This window comes from Giraffa tippelskirchi, chromosome 1 (assembly GCF_054371585.1).
Source record: "Giraffa tippelskirchi isolate mGirTip1 chromosome 1, T2T-mGirTip1v1.2.pri, whole genome shotgun sequence".
Taxonomy (NCBI): Eukaryota; Metazoa; Chordata; class Mammalia; order Artiodactyla; family Giraffidae; genus Giraffa; species Giraffa tippelskirchi.
Genome location: NC_137275.1, coordinates 217,848,247 through 217,865,515, shown reverse-complemented (window position 1 = coordinate 217,865,515; position 17,269 = coordinate 217,848,247). Strand labels below are relative to the sequence as shown.

Here is a 17,269-nt window from a genome sequence, read left to right as displayed (position 1 = left end):
AGTCATGCCTATATCCCCATTTGACATGAAGAAACTGAGGGTCAGAGAGGTTCAGAGCCATCTTCTGTGGGTCTGACTCCAGAGTCTGGTTTTGACTTTCATGTTCTCCTCTTTCCTTATGTTATAAGCATTTCTCTGGGTTGGCCTTCCCACTGATCATCTTTAAAGGCTGCATAAAACTGCATCCAGTGACATCATCGCTCTCTCTCTTTTGCTAGCAAATCCACGGAGAGGTTGTCTGGTGAGCCTGGGGGTGCAGAGCAGGCTGTCTCCGCAGAAAGGCGGCGAGCCAGGTCCTCCTCGGTGCCTCGGGAGGAGCCTCGATTGTCCCTGAGTAAGTGACCACCTGTCAGGACTGATTTTTGGAGGCCACAGTCTGGGCATGTTGGCTCAGGAGTCAGGGACCACAGCAGCAGCCTCCGAGGAAACTCAGAGAAGGTTTTTGGGTGTCTTTGTTAGGCAGTCTCTGTGCTCTGAAATACCACGTGCTTCCAGTGGCAGCCACAGCGTGCTGTGCACCTCTGTGCTGCAGTTTCTTTAAGGGCTTTGAGCATATGTGTCATCTTGCTTCATCTTCAGTGCAAGGTGGGTTGAATCATCCACCTTCTGCAGATCAGGACGCCAAAGCCCAAAAGCACAGGGAACTTGCCTGGAGGAACATGGCTCTGAAGTCTGTGGCCCCAGCTCACGTCTTCCCAGCTCTATGGCCTTGATCAGGTTGTTTACCTGCCCTGTGCAGTTGAGGGGCCTGCTAACATTGCAGTGATCACAGTGTCCACTCCTGGGACTGCTGTGAGGGTACGTGACAGGGAGCACGCAGAGCGCTTAGCACAGGGTCAGGGGTCCAGGTGTGTCAGCTGTGATTACTAAGGGGCCAGGGGGAGGGGGGGCTGTAGGCTTACAATCCCAGAGCCTGTACTCGTGAGCTCCCCAATCCCTTAGCTACATGTCCCCCATCCCCTCCCCCTCTGATGCCCCTCTTTCCACCCCAGGTTCCGAATCTGAGCCAGCCTCCCCAAGGCTGTTCTCTGAGAGGGGCGGGACCACCGAGAACAGTCCGCAGGCCGCTCGGGATGGAACGAAAGGAGTGAGTAGAACCAGACGGCCCGACAGGGTCACCTTCCGAGGCCAATACACAGGTGAGCCGGGAGGGGGCGCTGGAGGTGCACGGTCCCCAGGCGGTCGCTTCCATTTAGCCGGTGGGCCATGGAAATATGGTCATTTTCTATGAGTTCTGTGATACAAAAACATCAGAGAGCATTGTCTCTGTGAATCTGGGTGTGTTTGTCCATTGATTCACTCAGCAAACAGTTTCTGAAACCTCCACTTTGTCGGGGCCTATGCTGGGTTCAGAGAAAGTCCACTCAGCTGGTCAATCATGAAGCGGCTTAGGAAGAGCTTGATGCTTGCAGGACGTGGGTAACAGGATGAACACAGAATCACTTCTTCCTGGCCTTCCATTAAGGTTGCGATTCCCCAGGAGGCACCCAGCACATAGCTTGTGGTGACACATACTAGGGTTTCGAAGTGCATGACGTTAAAGATAACCTAGCTTCCCAGGCGGCTCAGTGGTCAAGAATCTGCCTGCCAATTCAGGAGATGTGGGAGATGTGGGTTTGATCCCTGGTTGGGAAGATCCCCTGGAGTTCAGTTCACTTACTTCAGTCACTCAGTCGTGTTCGACTCTTTGCAACCCCATGGACTGCAGCACGCCAGGCCTCCCTGTCCATCACCAACTCATGTCCATGGAGTCGGTGATGTCATCCAACCATCTCATCCTCTGTTGTCCCTTTCTCCTTCCGCCTTCAATCTTTCCCAGCATCAGGATCTTTTCAAATGAGTCAGTTATTTGCATCAGGTGGCCAAAGTATTGGAGTTTCAGTTTCAGCATCAGTCCTTCCAATGAACACCCAGGACTGATTTCCTTTAGGATGGACTGGTTGGATCTCCTTGCAGTCCAAGGGACTCTCAAGAGTCTTCTCCAACACCACAGTTCAAAAGCATCAATTCTTCGGTGCTCAGCTTTCTTTATAGTCCAACTCTCACATCCATACATGACCACTGGAAAAAACACAGCTTTGACTAGATGGACCTTTGTTGGCAAAGTAATGTCTTTTCTTTTTAATATGCTATCTATGTTGGTCATAACTTTCCTTCCAAGGAGCAAGCGTCTTTTAATTTCATGGCTGCAGTCCTCATCTGCAGTGATTTTGGAGCCCCCCAAAATAAAGTTTGTCACTGTTTCCACTGTTTCCCCATCTATTGCCATGAAGTGATGGGACCCATTCCCCTGGAGTAGGAAATGGCAATCCATTTCAGTGTTCTTACCTGAAAAATCCCATGGACAGAGGAGCCTGAGGGGCTACAGTCCCTAGGGTCACAAAGAGTCGGACATGACAGAGCACGCCTATAGGTCAAGTATTAAATATGGATATGGTTCCTACTCTCATGAATCTGACTGCACAGCAGAGAAGACAGTAACAAATAAGCAATTATAGTAAGCATATAAATTATAGTAAGTAAATTATGGACTTGGCTCTCACCCATACATCGCTGGGAAGGAGGGCGGTTAACCTCAGATCCAGAAGGCTGAGCAATGCAGACAAAGCAGGAAATGAGATACACATCTCCCAACAGAGCAAATAGACACTGAGGCTTAGAAGTGAAAACAACAGCGTGTCCAGGGGCCCCAGTGCAACGCACATGGAGTATAAAGTGGAGACCCTGCATAGCAGAAGACAGAGAAAAAAATAATCAAGTATCATTCCAAAGGTCTTATGTGAGACTCAGGGATGGATAAGGCAGGGAATAGTGGAGCTGAGTGCAGACCCAAGAGTCTGTCCAATGTTTTGATAGCCTTGAGCACCTGACATCTGCTGAGTGCAGGGTTGAATACATGCATACAGCCCTACTCAGTCCTCCCAAGAAGCCTATGAAACCCACAGTATGACTATCCCCATTTCCCAGCCACTTGAAGCACAGAGAAAACACCACTGACTCCATGCCCAAGCCATTCTAATCCTAACCAGCGAGTTGGGGTCTGGGGAGTACCATCAGGCTTTGTCATCGCTTATCCTGCCTTTCTGCCTGCTTTCCAGTCCTGAACGAACTTGGGTTTGTTGATTTTTTTTTTTTCCGAATGTCAAGAACTAGGCAGTTGGTTCCAATAGGATCTGAAATAAAACAGGAGTCTGGAAAGAGCTTACAATAAATGGACAGATAAATGTGTTTTATCTATATGTGTATATGTACATGCACACTTATGTATATACATATTTATGCACATGTTGTGTGTGCATGAGAAAAAGATTGAGAGGGAGATTGTTAAACCACCTGGAGGAAGAAGAGAGAGATTTGTATTCTAAATCATCTCCAGTTCTACATCCATGCACAGCTAATACTGTTCTGGTTTCTTCCCCAGGCCAGGAGTACTATGTTCTGACCCCCAAGACTGTCCCAAGAAGCAGTGTCCCGATCTCCTGTCCCCACTGCCGACCCCCTAGGACAGAGGATCCAGGTAGGGGGTGGTACCTGGAGAAGCAGCCAGGGCTACAAGGCTGCAGCTTCTTGCCCTTGGTTGGGGGGCAGGGGTACAGTTGGGCTGGACATAGACTGCCCTGAGCTCAGTGGTGGGTCAGGATACAGACAAGAGAGCAGGATTTTTCTGGACTTCTCAGCTTTCCCAGAGTGTCCTGCCCTCACATCTATTCCTCCAGGTGCTTTGCCTGAAGCCACTGTCCTTCACCTTGACGTGGAGAAACCATGAACATGATTTCAGAAGTTCCTGATGGGAGGAGGGGTGTGAGCAGTAGGCAGGCTGGCAGTGATGATTATCTCATCTCCCCTTGTCTACCTTCCGCCCCCACACCCTCTCCCCAAAACCCAAGGGTTTAGGGGAAGAGTAGTGGGGAGAGCAGTGGCCTGAGAATATGGACACCAAGTTCTAGTCCCGGTTCTGCCACTAGCATGCTGTGTGACATTAGACAAGTTCCTTAACTTCTCTGAGCCTTGGGCTCCACATCTATAATGAAAGGTTTGGAGATAGTCTCTGAGGCCCTTTCAAGCAATGACGGTGATGATGATAGGGCTGTCATTTATTAAGCCCTTATTTAGCAACATGCTAAGGGTTTTACATGCATTATCCTCACAACCCTATGAAGTAGGTTTTGTCCATTTTATTACCATACCCATGAGTGAAGAAACTGAGGCTCAGAGAGGTCAAGTGACTTACCGAAGCACCCACAGCTCACAAGTGGTAGAGCCAGCTAGTTCAGTGGCTTGTTGGATTCAATCAATTAATAAATGAAAACTCTGAGCAAAGGGCCTGGTTCATGAGATGCCTCTCACTGTCGTGGTTACCAACAACATTGTTGTTTGAACCCAGGTCTTTGTGACTCTAAAGCCGTGGCTCTTCACCACTGTATTTCTGTGCCTTTGCTAGAGTCCCAGCAGGCCTACTCACTCATTCATTATTCAGCATCTTCTTATACTGGGCTCTGGCCCTTGTCCCTGACAAATTCAGCTCAGCAGACAAAACTGAAGGGTCAGAACGGGGATGGGAGAGCACAGAGTGGGGCTGGAGAGCCCATAACTCAGCCCAGGGTGTGGGAGGGCTTCCCAGAGGGAGTGATGCTGAGCTGAGGCCTGAAGGAGAGGCAGGTGGACCCTGGAATTCTCCCAATGCAGTGTTGAGGATTCGCACGGAAAGAGAACCAGGGTGCCCACACTCCTGCTCACTTAGGCTTCCATGACCCGCCTGGTGCCCGGGGGCCTTTGTAGACCAGTATCTCCTGGAGAATGGGCCTGCGTCACTGTGGACAATGGCCATAGATACAGGGGCTGCAGACAGGAGAGCCAGCCTTGGGATCAGACAGAGGATCGCTGCTTCCTAGCTCCGAGACAGCAAATTATTCAACCTATTGGAGCCTCAGTTTCTCCATCTGTAAAATGGGGAAGTGATAATAATAGCTAGTCCAGTGGCTTGTTGGATTCGATCAATTAATGCATGAAGACCCTGAGCAGAGGGCCTGGCTCATGAGATGTCTCTCACTGCCATGGTTACCATCAGTATTGTTGTCACCCAGTGGAGGCGGCTTGTCTCCTCTGCAGTGGTCCCTGAGGGGAGCTCAGTGCTGCGGGAGGCCTGTGGGGGGGCCTGATGACTTAGACATAATCCTCTCCTGACCTCCCTGCCTCCTCTTCCAGGTGATGCTGTCACCAGGGACCCCCTGGGACCATCTTGCAGTGAGACTTTGAGATGTCCCCTATGTAGTCAAGTTGGGTCCCCCTCTGAGGGGGATGGCCCAGACTCAGCCACCCCTGGTAGGACCGATGCTCCATCTCTTCCCCCTGCTCCCCTAGATTTGGGTTTGGGGCCCTGGGAGGGGGTTTACCCGGGGTGGCAGCTCGCCCAGTCTGGGGTGGAGCAAGCTGGATGAGACCTGGCTTCCCAAAGCGAGGCACTCCCTGCATGGCCGGCCCCCTGTCTAGCTCCAGCGGGGTTGGCGGGGCTGGGGGGCCCTCTGTTCTCTGCCAGATCTTCCCAGGTTGTGAGACTGTGTCTCTGCGGTCCCTCCCTGACAGCGCCAGAAAAGGCAGCCACCAGGAGAAACGCACCTTCAATGTCCAGCCCCAAGCAGAGGAGCAAGCGGGCAGGGTCGCCGTCCCGGCCGCCTCCTGGACTGTGGTATCTGGCTGCTGCGCCCTCAGCGCCAGCCCCTCCTGCCTTTGCCTACATCTCCTCGGTTCCCGTCCTGCCTTATCCATCAGCCACTGTGTAAGAACCTTCCCTTCCAGCCCCTCTTGCCTGTCTGAATCGCTTAATAGTATTCAGCCCTGAGCTGGGTAGCTGAGAACTCAGCACTGAGTATTCCTGTGTTTCTCCCCCAACACTCATGTAGTCACTCAACAAACCTTGAATGCTCCCTGGGTACCAGGGAGACTGCTTGATCCTGGGGACCCAACAGTGAAAGAGCCTGGCAGAGGGCCTTGCCCTCATGGGGACTTAGAACCCTAATCATCTCCCATTTCCTTGTGGGTCTTCTCAGCAAGCAACTAATGCCCTCACTTAAAAAAAAAAATAGACTTTAGTTTTAGAAAAGCTTTAGATTTATAAAGAAAAGGAACAGATAAGACAGAGAGTTCTCATATACACCCCAAACAGAGCTTCCTCTAATACTAACATCTCACCTTGATATGGTAACCTTCCCAGGTAGCACAATGGTAAAGAACCTGCCTGCCATTGCAGGCGATGCAAGAGACTTGGATCAATCCCTGGGTCAGGAAGATCCCCTGGAGAAGAAAATGGCAACCCACTCCAGTGTTTTTGCCTGGAAAATTCCATGGACAGAGGAGCCTGGTGGGCTACAGTCCATGGGGTCGCAAAGAGTCAGATACAGCTGGGTGTCTAACACACACACACACAGCTTGATATGGTCCACGTGCAGTTAGTGAACCATTATTAATACATGGTTATTAAATACAGTCCACAGTTTATTTAGGCTTCTTTAGTTTTTTCCTGAAGTCCTGTTTCTGTTCCAGGACCCCCTATTCCAAGGCACCACATACATTTAGTTGTCACATCTCCCAGGCTCCTCCTGGCTGAGACAGTTTCTCAGACTTTCTTGTTCTCAATGGTCTTGACAGTTCAGAGGCATACCAGTCCGGTCCATGGTAGGATGAGCAATCACTGTTTGCATGTTACATTTGGATGTAACATCAGTTAAGACAAAAGACACAGGAGTCGAGGTGAAAAAGGCTTAGGTTTTAGAATCAGAGCTGCACTGGAATCCTGTCTGCTGTTTATTATTGCTGTGGCCTTGGTAAAGCTACTTCCTCTCTGAGCCTCAGTTTCCCTCTCTGTTAAATGGGGTCAGAGTGTCGGTCACATACAGTTTGTATGAGGATTAGATGAGGCAGGTGGCAAGAACCCCATGAGACAGACGTTTGTGGGGTTTGTAGTGCATGCTGGCACATGCTCTCTGCTGAATAAACGGCAGCTGTGTCATCACCGTGGATGCTGCTACCGTTCAATATTGTTGTCAGTAAGAGGGAAAATGAGGGAAGGTGCCTTCAACAAGACAGGATTGTGCAGGGAAGAGAAGCCCAGACCCTGGAATTAGGAGGTTTGTCTTCTTCTCCAGACTGTTGTCAGCTAGTTCTATGCCAGTTTCCTTCACTGTAAAATAAGTGGGTCAGCGTGGCCAGTAGCCGTAGTGCTTCTAACACAACTGAAATTGGGACTGATGACACTACGTTTCTCCCCCCGGCCAGCCAAGCAAGACTCAATATGCTCAGTGGTCGCAGCCGGGAAAGCCTTAGAAGGCTGAGTGGGCCTGTGCTGCCACCTGCTGGCTAGCCGCCTTATAACCGCTGAACTAGAGGCTTTCTAGTCCGGCTTTCTAGCCGCCAAGGCAATGGCAACCCACTCCAGTCCTCATGCCTGGAAAATCCCATGGACGGAGGAGCCTGGTGGGCTGCAGTCCATGGGGTCGCTAGGAGTCGGACACGACTGAGCGACTTCACTTTCACTTTTCACTTTCATGCCTTGGAGAAGGAAATGGCAACCCACTCCAGTACTCTTGCTGGAGAATCCCAGGGACGGGGGAGCCTGGTGGGCGGCCGTCTCTGGGGTCGCACAGAGTCGGACACGACTGAAGCGACTTAGCAGCAGCAGCAGCAGCAGTCCGGCTTTCTAGTTTGTAGCGAATTTTTCGGTTTAGTGGGGTTTTCTGGTTGTTGTTAGTTCTGTTTTGTAGCATCTGCCCTAGGGAGAGCTCGGGGTAACTTTCCAGTCAATCCGGTCATCAGATTATCAGAAGGCAGGGGTGTGTGGGAATGCAGTAGTTACACCAGCTCATCTGTCCCTGAAGGAGGAAATGGGGGTCAAGAAGTTCCTTCATTCATTCGCTTCAGATGACATGTGTCAGGATCTACTGGGAGCTAATTAGCTGTGGGTTTAAATCGAGTACTGCCCCAGCCCCCTGATTCTGGGAGAATCCTCAGTAGCTGTTATTTATAGAGCGCCGGACATACAGAGCTTTTTACCTGAGTTTTCCTATTGGATCTACCCTGGGAGGTAGCTAAGTGTGGCTGTTTTCTGGGGGAAATGGAGCCCTTGAAAGTGAAGTAGCTTGTTCATGGTCATGCAGGTGGCCAAGAAGAATGACCGGGATTTGGGGCAGCCTTCTGCATCCCTTAGCTTCTCTGAGCTTCACTTCACTCATCTGTAAAATAAGCATAAAAGTACGTACTAAATAAACTAGATAGTGCTAGTAAAGCGTTTATCTCAGCGCCTGGCCTGTGAGTACCAAGGATGAAGATTCCAGCCCTGGGTTAGCCACTGTGTTTAACTGTTTGAGCAATAGTCAAACTGCCTTCCAAACTAGCTGGCACCATTTCACATTCCCACCATCAGTGCATGAGGGTTCCAGTCTCTCACGTCCTCTCACAAAACTCACTGCTGTCTGTCTGTTTTTAGCCAGCCCAGTGGGTGGGGAGTGTGTGAAGTGGCATCTCATGTAGTTTTGATTTGCATTTCCCTGATGGCTAATGATATTGAGCATCTTTTCATGTGCTTGTTGGCCATCTGTTTATCTTGTTTGGAGAGACATCTGTTCAGATCCTAGCGTAGCCCTTTTGTCACACTGTGCAGTAATGCAAATTAGAAAGTGAAGGATCAGGAGTAAGACCGGAGTTTACCGCATGCCAAGCAAAACACCAGCGAATGTCTCCAGCCAAGTCTTCCTAAACCCATTCGTGCTCCATTTATGCAAAACACTCCTTTGTCCCCGTCTTTCACTTTGTCCCCCTCTACACACTGTATTCCACGTCACAGGTGCCACCCCTTCTTGCCCAGCACTAGTTTCCTGGAACCCTAAACTTGGCCATCTTTGGATGAATGCAGGAGTCACTTCTTGGAGAAATCTGTGCTTCATCTCGTGGCTCCTCTGCCCATTTTCCCCAGGAGTTTTAAACACCACCCTACATTCCTGGAGGACAGGCTGGGAAGGACGCACTTCAACCCCCTGCTCTGGGTGAGAGGAGCCAGACCATCGTGCTCCTGCAGAATCCGAAATATCATCGTCATGCTTCTCCATCACTCCACACCTGACAAATAGGACTCCACACCTTACCTCTCTGGCGAAGGAGGCTTGCTCCAGAACCTGGGGTGGTCCTGGTCTCCCTGAGACCAGGCGTCCAGACTAGAAGCTCCAGGAAGGCAGCAGGCAGTGTTGTTCATTCCCATGGTAACCCCAGGCCCCAGCACACCAGTCGGGACACAGTATAAGGTCAATGCGTATTTGTTCGATGAATGGATAGATGGCACTGACCGCTTTTGAGCACTGTTCTGGCTTCATCCCTCCAACACAACCCTTGGCGGGGGATATTTTTCCCATTTTAGAGGTGAAGAAACTGAGACTCAGAATGTAGACGCCAAGGACCGAGCCGGGCCTGAGACGCCCCAAGGCGTCTCCGTGGTCAGGGAACTCAGCCATCTCTCTCCGCAGGTACTACGCGGCGCCAGCACCTACCTCAGCCCCTTCAGTCCGAACAGCCGCCGAGTGGCCCCCCGCAGCCTCCTCCCGGCCAGCCCGGGGACCCCGGCACTCCGTCCAGCTGGACCTGAAGGACCTGGAGGAGCTCAACAAGGCCCTGAGTCGGGCGGTCGAGGCTGCCGAGAGCGTGCGCTCCACCACCCAGCACATGAGCCGCTCGCTGTCGGCCGAGCTGCGCCAGGCCCGCGGCCTGCGGGGCTCCTGCCTCTTCTGACTGCGCTCGAGGCTCAGGGACACGCGGCGGGCAGGGGGCTGGCGGTCCCCTATAGCCACCCCGGCCCAGGCCAGAGGGCGCTGAGCCACTCCCAGAGGCCCCGCAGACCCTCGCGGGGAAGGCTCCCTCCGCACCGGGCCCTGCCTTCTCAGCCTCTGTGTTTCCAAAACGGAAGGAGTGTCAGCGGGTGACTCAGAGAAATCACTTCCTAGCCCTGAAGGAGGTGGAGGCTGGGACTGAGGCCACCCTCTGCCCAGACGCCATCTCTGGGAGGCCCCTGGCCTGCAGAGGGTCCATCTCCAGCTAATAATATGTATTTTATATATGATGGACAGGTTTTGTTTTTTGTTTTTTTAACTGAGGCATTTTTCTGGCCTTGAATCCTTCTTAGCAAGCCAGATAAGAGGGGACGGGCTCAGGGTCTCTGGTGAAACTTTGTCCCCCACCTGTGATCGCCACTCCAGAGGAGTCGTCTCTGGGAAGGACGTGGCCGGGGGACCTTCCTCCTGGTGACTGGGGGTCGGTCCGGGGGGCCCTTTGAGACCATTGGAACATCTTAGAAACACCCAGCTTCCCCATGGTCAGGAGGCCCTTCCCATGGGCTTGCTGCGATGGAGACACCCCACAGGGGGCCCCAGAAAGCCGTCCACCACCGTCCCCCCTCAGTACCTCATGCCAAGACCCCCGGCTCTCCCCTCGGGCCCCTGTGGAATTGGGCCTGCGGCCAGCTTCCCGCCAGCTCTTGCTGTGTGGCCTTGAGGCCAGGCCGTCTGCTCCCCGACCCTGTAGCAGCTCAGACCTCAGCTTTTCTGGAATGTGTGTGCATCACTGATATTTGTATATTTGGGGCATTTAAAAAAAATCTATTTTCGTTATGAGAGCAAATAAAGAAGAGTAAATATTGATCTTTAAAATTGTTTTATTTTTATTTTTTGGCCATGCCGCGTGGCACAGGGGATCTTAGTTCCCTGACCAGGGACTGAACCCGCACCCCCTGTGGTGGCAGCGTGGAGTCCTAACACTGGCCCGCTGCGGAAGTCCCTAAATAGTAATCTGGAGAAATGGAGGTCAGAGCGCACCCAGAACATGCCCGTCTGTGGTGTGTGTCATCCAGTTGTAGTTTCCAAGGCCACGTTAGGGGGCAAAAGATTTGGTGCTGAGCGGAGCCCTCCCCCGGAGGGCAGGTTGGGTGCCATCTGTTTCTCCAACTTTACCCACTCAGAACCATGAAGCTTTCTGCTGGATGGGGTCTGCAAAGAGAGGCCATCTGGCCAAGCCTCTTTCGTGAAACACTGTGAGCAAATTGGTGTCTGGATGAGCACGAGCCTGGACTCTCTTTCCAGTGCTCCTTTTGACACCAAACAACAGCTGCTATTTACTGAGCATCTCCTAGATGCCAATCCTTGAGCTAAGTGTGCCCCCATTTTATTGATGAGGAGACAGGTTCCGTCTACCGGAACTTGTGATGGTCTGACTCCAAAGTCCATGTTCTTTGTTACTGTTTTATTCTCCCTAAACCTCCATGACATTTTCTCCCCGACTCCTGCTTCCTCTTCTCTTGGTCTTTTCTTGAGTCTTCCCCATCTCTCATCTCACTTGCTTCTCCAGAACCCATTTCTATTTCATTTTTCAGCTGGTCCTTCTCAGGAGAGTTGACAATGGCATCTTACTGAGATGAAGGATTTCTTGTAGGTTCTGAGCCTCCAGGCCCACACCTCATGGGAAGTGGATGGGAAGGGGGAGCCCAAGGTAGGGATCCAGGGCAGTGTCTCCAGCCTCAGTGCCCTGGGCACAGCATGGCTGCAGCTTGGACAAAGGATGCTGGAGTCTTGGGGGTGTGGCTGTTTGGAGGATGCAGGTGTGTGAGCCACAGGGCTGGGTTTCAGATGGCTTAGGACCCGTGCATATAGAATACTTGAATTATGCAGTCCAACTTCTCTGCCACCTGCATCATGCTGCTGCTTTCACATGACCATATATCACAGAACCCTTGGGTCTAGAAGGAGAACAGCCTTCTTTTTTATGTTTTTAATGTTTATCTATTTATTTATTTGGCCTCACCGGGCCTTAGTTGCTACACGTGGGATCTTTGTTGCTGCATGTGGAATCAGTTCCCTGACCAGGGACTGAGCCCAGGCCCCCTGCATGGGGAGCATGGAGCCTTAGCCGCTGGACCACCAGGGAAGCCCCAGACGCCAGCCTTCCTTGCTGAGCTCCTGGCTTCAGACTCAGTCCTCTTTACACCTCTAAGGGGCTCTGCCTTGGACACGGCTCCATGGCGAGAGCTCCAATCACATATGTAAGTTGTCTGGATTTGAGAGACCCTCCTTACCCCTGGGCATCCTTTCTTCATCCTGGGTGACAGGCGGGCACTCTGGGGACACCTCATGGAGTCACAGAGCCCCCCTGGCCTGCCCCCAAGTCCTCTGAGCCTCCTGCATCCGGCCCCTGCCCTGGCCCAGGCACCTGCCTCTTCCAGGATGCTCATGGAAGACTCCGAGCTGGTCTTCCTGCCTCCTGCCTTGCCCCTTCCAACTCACCTCCCCAGATGGCCAGGGTGACATCTATTAATAAAGTAAGGACCCTGGTACTTGGCACCACCCTCCTGAGTCCTCACCACCCTCTATCTCCCTGACCTCCTGCTCACGGTCCTCTGCCTCGATATTCCTTAAACAGATCTTTCGCTTCAGTGGGAACAGCAGGTGCTATCAAGCTCTAATCTTTCTAGAGTGGTTCAGGTGCCCCTTCCAGGAAGCCTTCCCAGACTTTCCTACTAGAAGGAACCTTCGCCATGCTGGGCTCCCATGGCACTCAGTGCATATAGCTGTCCATTCTGGCACATGTGCTGGGGATTATAGCAAGGGCTCTTCCAACCAGGGATCAACTCAGGGCAGTTGATCAGCCAGCGCTGACCTCAGTTGACTTCGGCGGGCACATGAATGAATGAATGAACATGTAAAGGACAACCTGACTGCACCAAAACAAACTTTATTGATGCAGCTGAGGGAGCTGAGTTACAAAGGGTGAGCAGGGGGCTGAGGGAGGGCCCTCGCAGCCCCCAAGATCTTGACCCAATACTAGGACGCTTCCGTCTCCTTCTTCCTTTCCTCCTTGTGCTGCTTCTCCAGCGGCCCACACGCATCCTAGTGGGAGAGGACTGCGTGGTCAGAGAAGGGTGGGGAGGGCTGGGCAGAAGGCAGGGCCAACTGAGCTCAGGAAACCGATGGGCCAGGCCTGTCAGTGGGCGCGGAGCAGGGGTGAGGGGAGCGGTCGGCTAGAAAGAGACTCTGGGTCTTCGGAAGAGATGGGCTCTGGACTGTGGCACCAGCCGAAGCGGGGCTCCAGCTGGGTGACCTTGGGCAGGTTCTTTTCTCTGTCTGCCTCTCAGCTTATTCACCACTGAAACAGAGGCTCAAATCCTCAACAACTGGCACGTCTGAGCACTTATGCCCTGTCTGCCCTTCTGTTGATCTCCTGGATTCCTCGCACTGTTTTGAAGATGATGAGAGTGAGGTTCAGGGCGGCCTGGGGCCTGTCCCCTAGCCAGCAGATGGGGGAGGTAGGCTGCTTGCCGCGGAACCAACTCCGGTGCCTGTGTTCATAAGCTCTTTTCCGAGGTTCCCGAAAGTGGGGGGCAGTGATTTGTGCCACTGGTGGTCATGGGAAATGATCTTCAGTGGCAGGCAGATGGAGATGTTTTAATTTTAATAATCATGAAAGTATTTCACGTATATCAAAAAAGGGTAGCCAGCTCATCAGCTCTGTGACTTCAAATATTGCACAGGACAAGACCAAGTAAAGCCTTTCATTTAACACAGATTTAAAGGAAAGCATTAAGAGGATACAGAAAATTCTCAGTTATAGCAAAATCAGGGCAGCAGTCCTAGACTTGCAGTTTGGGTGACTCTAAAACCATAGGACCTATTGCCCATCACACGGGCATTAGAGGCCTGGGGTGCGGCAGGCAGCAGCTGTAAATGATCATTCCCTGTACGTGTCTCTTTTCCATTTGCCGCAACTTGGCTATGCTCTTCCCCTCCTGTTAGGTTTTCCAGTCCCCCCATGTGCTCCAGGCATCCTCCCTGATTTCCCAGTGACTTTTCCCTCCCGGACACTCATCCATCCCCCGGGGGTCCTGCAGGAAAGCCGGTGCTTGAACAGGATGTCCTGTCTCGCTGTGCGGCCTTGACTGACAGCTTCCCTCTCTAGGCCTCTGAGGCTGCCCAAGGTGGGACCACCCTCAGGATGAGCACTGCCCCAGCCTCCTTGCACTCACCTTCTTCTCGTCGGTGTATGTGATTTCTGATTCCTGGATGCCTATGCACTTGATGACATCTAAGAACTCTTTCTTCTGCTCCTGGGTCACCTCCGGCTTGTCAGCTACACGAGGGAACAAGGGGCCGGGTGGGGATGCTGGGAGGCCCAAGTGGGAGGGCTGGGGTTCTGGGGATCCAGCCCAGGGAGTGGTGGTCCTGGGGTGAGGCTTGGGTGGAGTGGGGGTTTGGGACATCTACCATAGAAGGACACCCCCGTGTTCTTTGTGCCATTCCAGGAGACAGCAAACATGAAGGTCCTGTGGTGCTTGCTGAGCAGCAGGTCAGCAAAGTGTTCTCTGCCCGACTCTGAAAAAGAAAGCCTCTGGTGAGACCACGGGAAACCACAACAGTTCCCATCTCATGGGCGAGGAACAGGGATGTGCCCAAGGCCACGCAGCCAATGTGGGAAGGCCAGGGGTTCCCTGGGACCTCTGGTGCCTTGCTCCTGCCGTGTGCCAGGCCCCACACCGAGTACCCTCCATGTGTATAATCTTAGGAGCCACACGTGGACTGTGGTTGTCAAGGCCTTTATCTCCCTTTATCTCCCCATTTTACAGATGAGGAAACCAGACTCAGACAGGAGCCTCGGGGCTGCAAAGTGACATCTGTTCAATTCCACTGGCTCCTACTGGGTCCCCTCTCTGCAGTTAGTGGGACATGGGTGAAGTCACTGCCTGCCCCATACAGGCTTCCACCTTTAGCTCGCAGAAGATGTGGAGTAACTTACTGAGACACAGGACTGGAGCCAGCCTGGGGTTTAGATCCTAGTTCTAATTATAAGCTGTGTGACCTCAGGGAAACTCCTTGACATCTCTGTTTCTCTGTTTCCCCATCTGATCACTGTGACGTCCTCCTAGGGTTGTTAGTGAGTATGAAGGGGATTAAATGTAAAGCACTTCAAACAGTGCCCGGCACACAGCAAGAACTTGAAAATGTTGGCAATTATTACTGATTATTTGCTGTGTGCAGGTGCTAGGACCACAGAGATATAAGAAGTCCTCTGGGCCCATTCCTTGAGGCTGGACAACCCACCATCTCCCCTCTCCACACAGCAGCCCTCCACCTGAAGGCTGGCTCTCACCAATTCTAGACAGGGTCCCATTCTGACGATAGACGTTTAAGAAGCTGTCGTTGTAGATGCACTTGCCCGCACTACAGCCAGATAGAAGCGGGGAGAAAAACAGGAAGACGGTCAAAGAGAAGTGCACAATTGCCCATCGCAGTCTACACATCAGATGACAATTAGAGTCAGTGTCCCCTCCCCTCCCCTCGCAGTTCCATCGATGGGAAGGCTGAGGCTGAGGCCAGCAGGAAAGTTGGACTCGCTCAAGGTTTTTCTGCAGCTGGGAGTGAAAGCCAGAAGCTGGGGCTGGTGGTGTGGCTCTCACATGGTCTGGTACTCTCTGAGGATCAGCTTGTCCTCCGCGTGCCTGGGCTCAAAGTAAAAGAAAGCCGCCTGGATTGCTCTAGCCGACTCATTGTACTCGGGGTTTCGGAAAGCGGAGCCGATATAAAACCACTTGCCAGAGAGCTGGGGAGAAGCCAGGAATTGATGATGGAGCCAAATCCTTGACAGTCAGCTGGGATAAGACTTAGCAGATTTCTGCCCTGCTTTTGCAAACAAGGAGACTGGGGCCCCGGATGAGGAGCAATCATACAAGAGCTTACTCAGGGAATCAGGTTATCTCCTCAAATGCCCCCCAACCCCTGGGCAGCCCCTCCCTGGCTAGTACAGAATTGTTCCCTGCTGAGGGACCTTGCAAGGAGACGTCTGAGTTTGGAGGCAGAGAAATGCCTCCGGAGGCTGGTCAGAATTTCAGCCCAGGCTCCAGGAGAGAAAAGGAGGGTATCAGGAAGGCAAAGGAAAGCCCAGGGAGGGAAGCAGCTGCCCACGGTGCTCAGGGAGTCAGGCACTTACTGAGTCCAAGGTGGCATTGGTAATGGGCGCCACTGTCATCAGATTGGCACACTCGGGGCTCTGGGCATCCAGCAAGGGAAGGAGGCTCAGGACAGTGAGGGCCCAAAGCAGTGCCATGCTGAGACCAGGAGATACCTGCAGCCAAGCAAGCTGGTGGTTGGAAGACTTCAGTGACTTTTAAAGGAGCTGTGGGCGGGTCCCTAGGACCCAGCTGTGACACAATCTGGCAAACTCTTGTGAAATGTCTTGCACAAATCCTTCCGTCCTTCCTGCAAAGCCAGCTGTAGGTAAAGGTTGCAAGCCTGGGTCTAATTTGGGTCCCTAACCTGGAGGAGTTACCAGGGTCCAAAGGTTTGGACCAGAGTGGTACTAGTTAATGTGTTTAGATAATGATTGAGAGGCCTGTAAACAAAGTCTCCTGTTTTCATTCAATTCCTGTTCTATTAAGCGCCAAGACTTAAAGGTCAGTCAGTTCAGTCACTCAGTCGTGTCTGACTCTGCGACCCCATGGACTGCAGCACGCCAGGCCTCCCTGTCCATCACCAACTCCCGGAGTTTACTCAAACTCATGCCCATTGAGTCGATGTTGCCATCCAGCCATCTCATCCTCTGTCATCCCCTTTTCCTCCCGCCTTCAATCTTTCCCAGTATCAAGGTCTTTTCAAATGAGTCAGTTCTTCACATCTGGTGGCCAAAGTATTGGAGTTTCAGTTTCAGCATCAGTCCTTCCAATGAATACTTAGGACTGATCTCCTTTAGGATGGACAGGTTGGATCTCCTTGCAGTCCAAAGGACTCTCAAGCTTCTTCTCCAACACCACAGTTCAAAAGCATCAATTCTTTGGGGCTCAGCTTTCTTTATAGTCCAACTCTCTTAAAGGACCCAGCCATGAATCAAGTGCTGAAGGCAACTTAGAGAGTTCCCAGGCGAGTGTGGTGTATACGGGAATGAGTGGGGGAGGGGGTTAGGGGTAGGAGGTATGGGCAAACATGGGATCAATCCCAAATGAGTGTGGGGACAACTGTGAAACAACAAAAATCCAGAGGGGCCCCAACTCAATCCTGGAGGCAGGGACATTTCCAAAAGAAAGGGACCTCTAAGTTGAATGTCTATTTCCAGTATTGAGTGAGTGAGTGAAAGTCGCTCAGTTGTATCCAGCTTTTTGTGACCTCAGGGACTATACAGTCCGTGGAATTCTCCAGGCCAGAATACTGGAGTTGGTAGCCATTCCCTTCTCCAGCGGATCTTCCCAACCCACAGATCG

The 17,269-nt window shown here is 52.2% G+C and overlaps 2 protein-coding genes across 4 annotated transcripts in view; one reads left to right on the top strand and one right to left on the bottom strand.

The window, feature by feature from the left end:
* Nucleotides 1-10,685, top strand: part of AKNA (AT-hook transcription factor) — a 56,773-nt gene extending 46,088 nt beyond the window's left edge. For all 3 annotated transcript variants that reach the window (XM_081574948.1, XM_081574954.1, XM_081574938.1), the window contains exons 17-22: nucleotides 219-334; nucleotides 993-1,139; nucleotides 3,422-3,517; nucleotides 5,206-5,322; nucleotides 5,584-5,776; nucleotides 9,510-10,685. In XM_081574948.1, coding sequence (XP_081431074.1) covers nucleotides 219-334; nucleotides 993-1,139; nucleotides 3,422-3,517; nucleotides 5,206-5,322; nucleotides 5,584-5,776; nucleotides 9,510-9,771 — 931 coding nt within the window. In that variant the 3' untranslated portion in view covers nucleotides 9,772-10,685. The remainder of the gene's footprint in view (nucleotides 1-218; nucleotides 335-992; nucleotides 1,140-3,421; nucleotides 3,518-5,205; nucleotides 5,323-5,583; nucleotides 5,777-9,509) is intronic.
* A 2,163-nt stretch (nucleotides 10,686-12,848) lies between these two features.
* On the bottom strand, nucleotides 12,849-16,122 carry ORM1 (orosomucoid 1). The gene is made up of 6 exons (XM_081574923.1): nucleotides 16,006-16,122; nucleotides 15,476-15,618; nucleotides 15,169-15,239; nucleotides 14,286-14,393; nucleotides 14,048-14,151; nucleotides 12,849-12,914 (listed from the first exon to the last, which is right to left on the bottom strand). Exons 1-6 carry the CDS (start codon nucleotides 16,120-16,122, stop codon nucleotides 12,849-12,851), a joined length of 609 nt encoding a protein of 202 aa, XP_081431049.1.
* Between the last annotated feature and the right edge of the window lie 1,147 nt (nucleotides 16,123-17,269).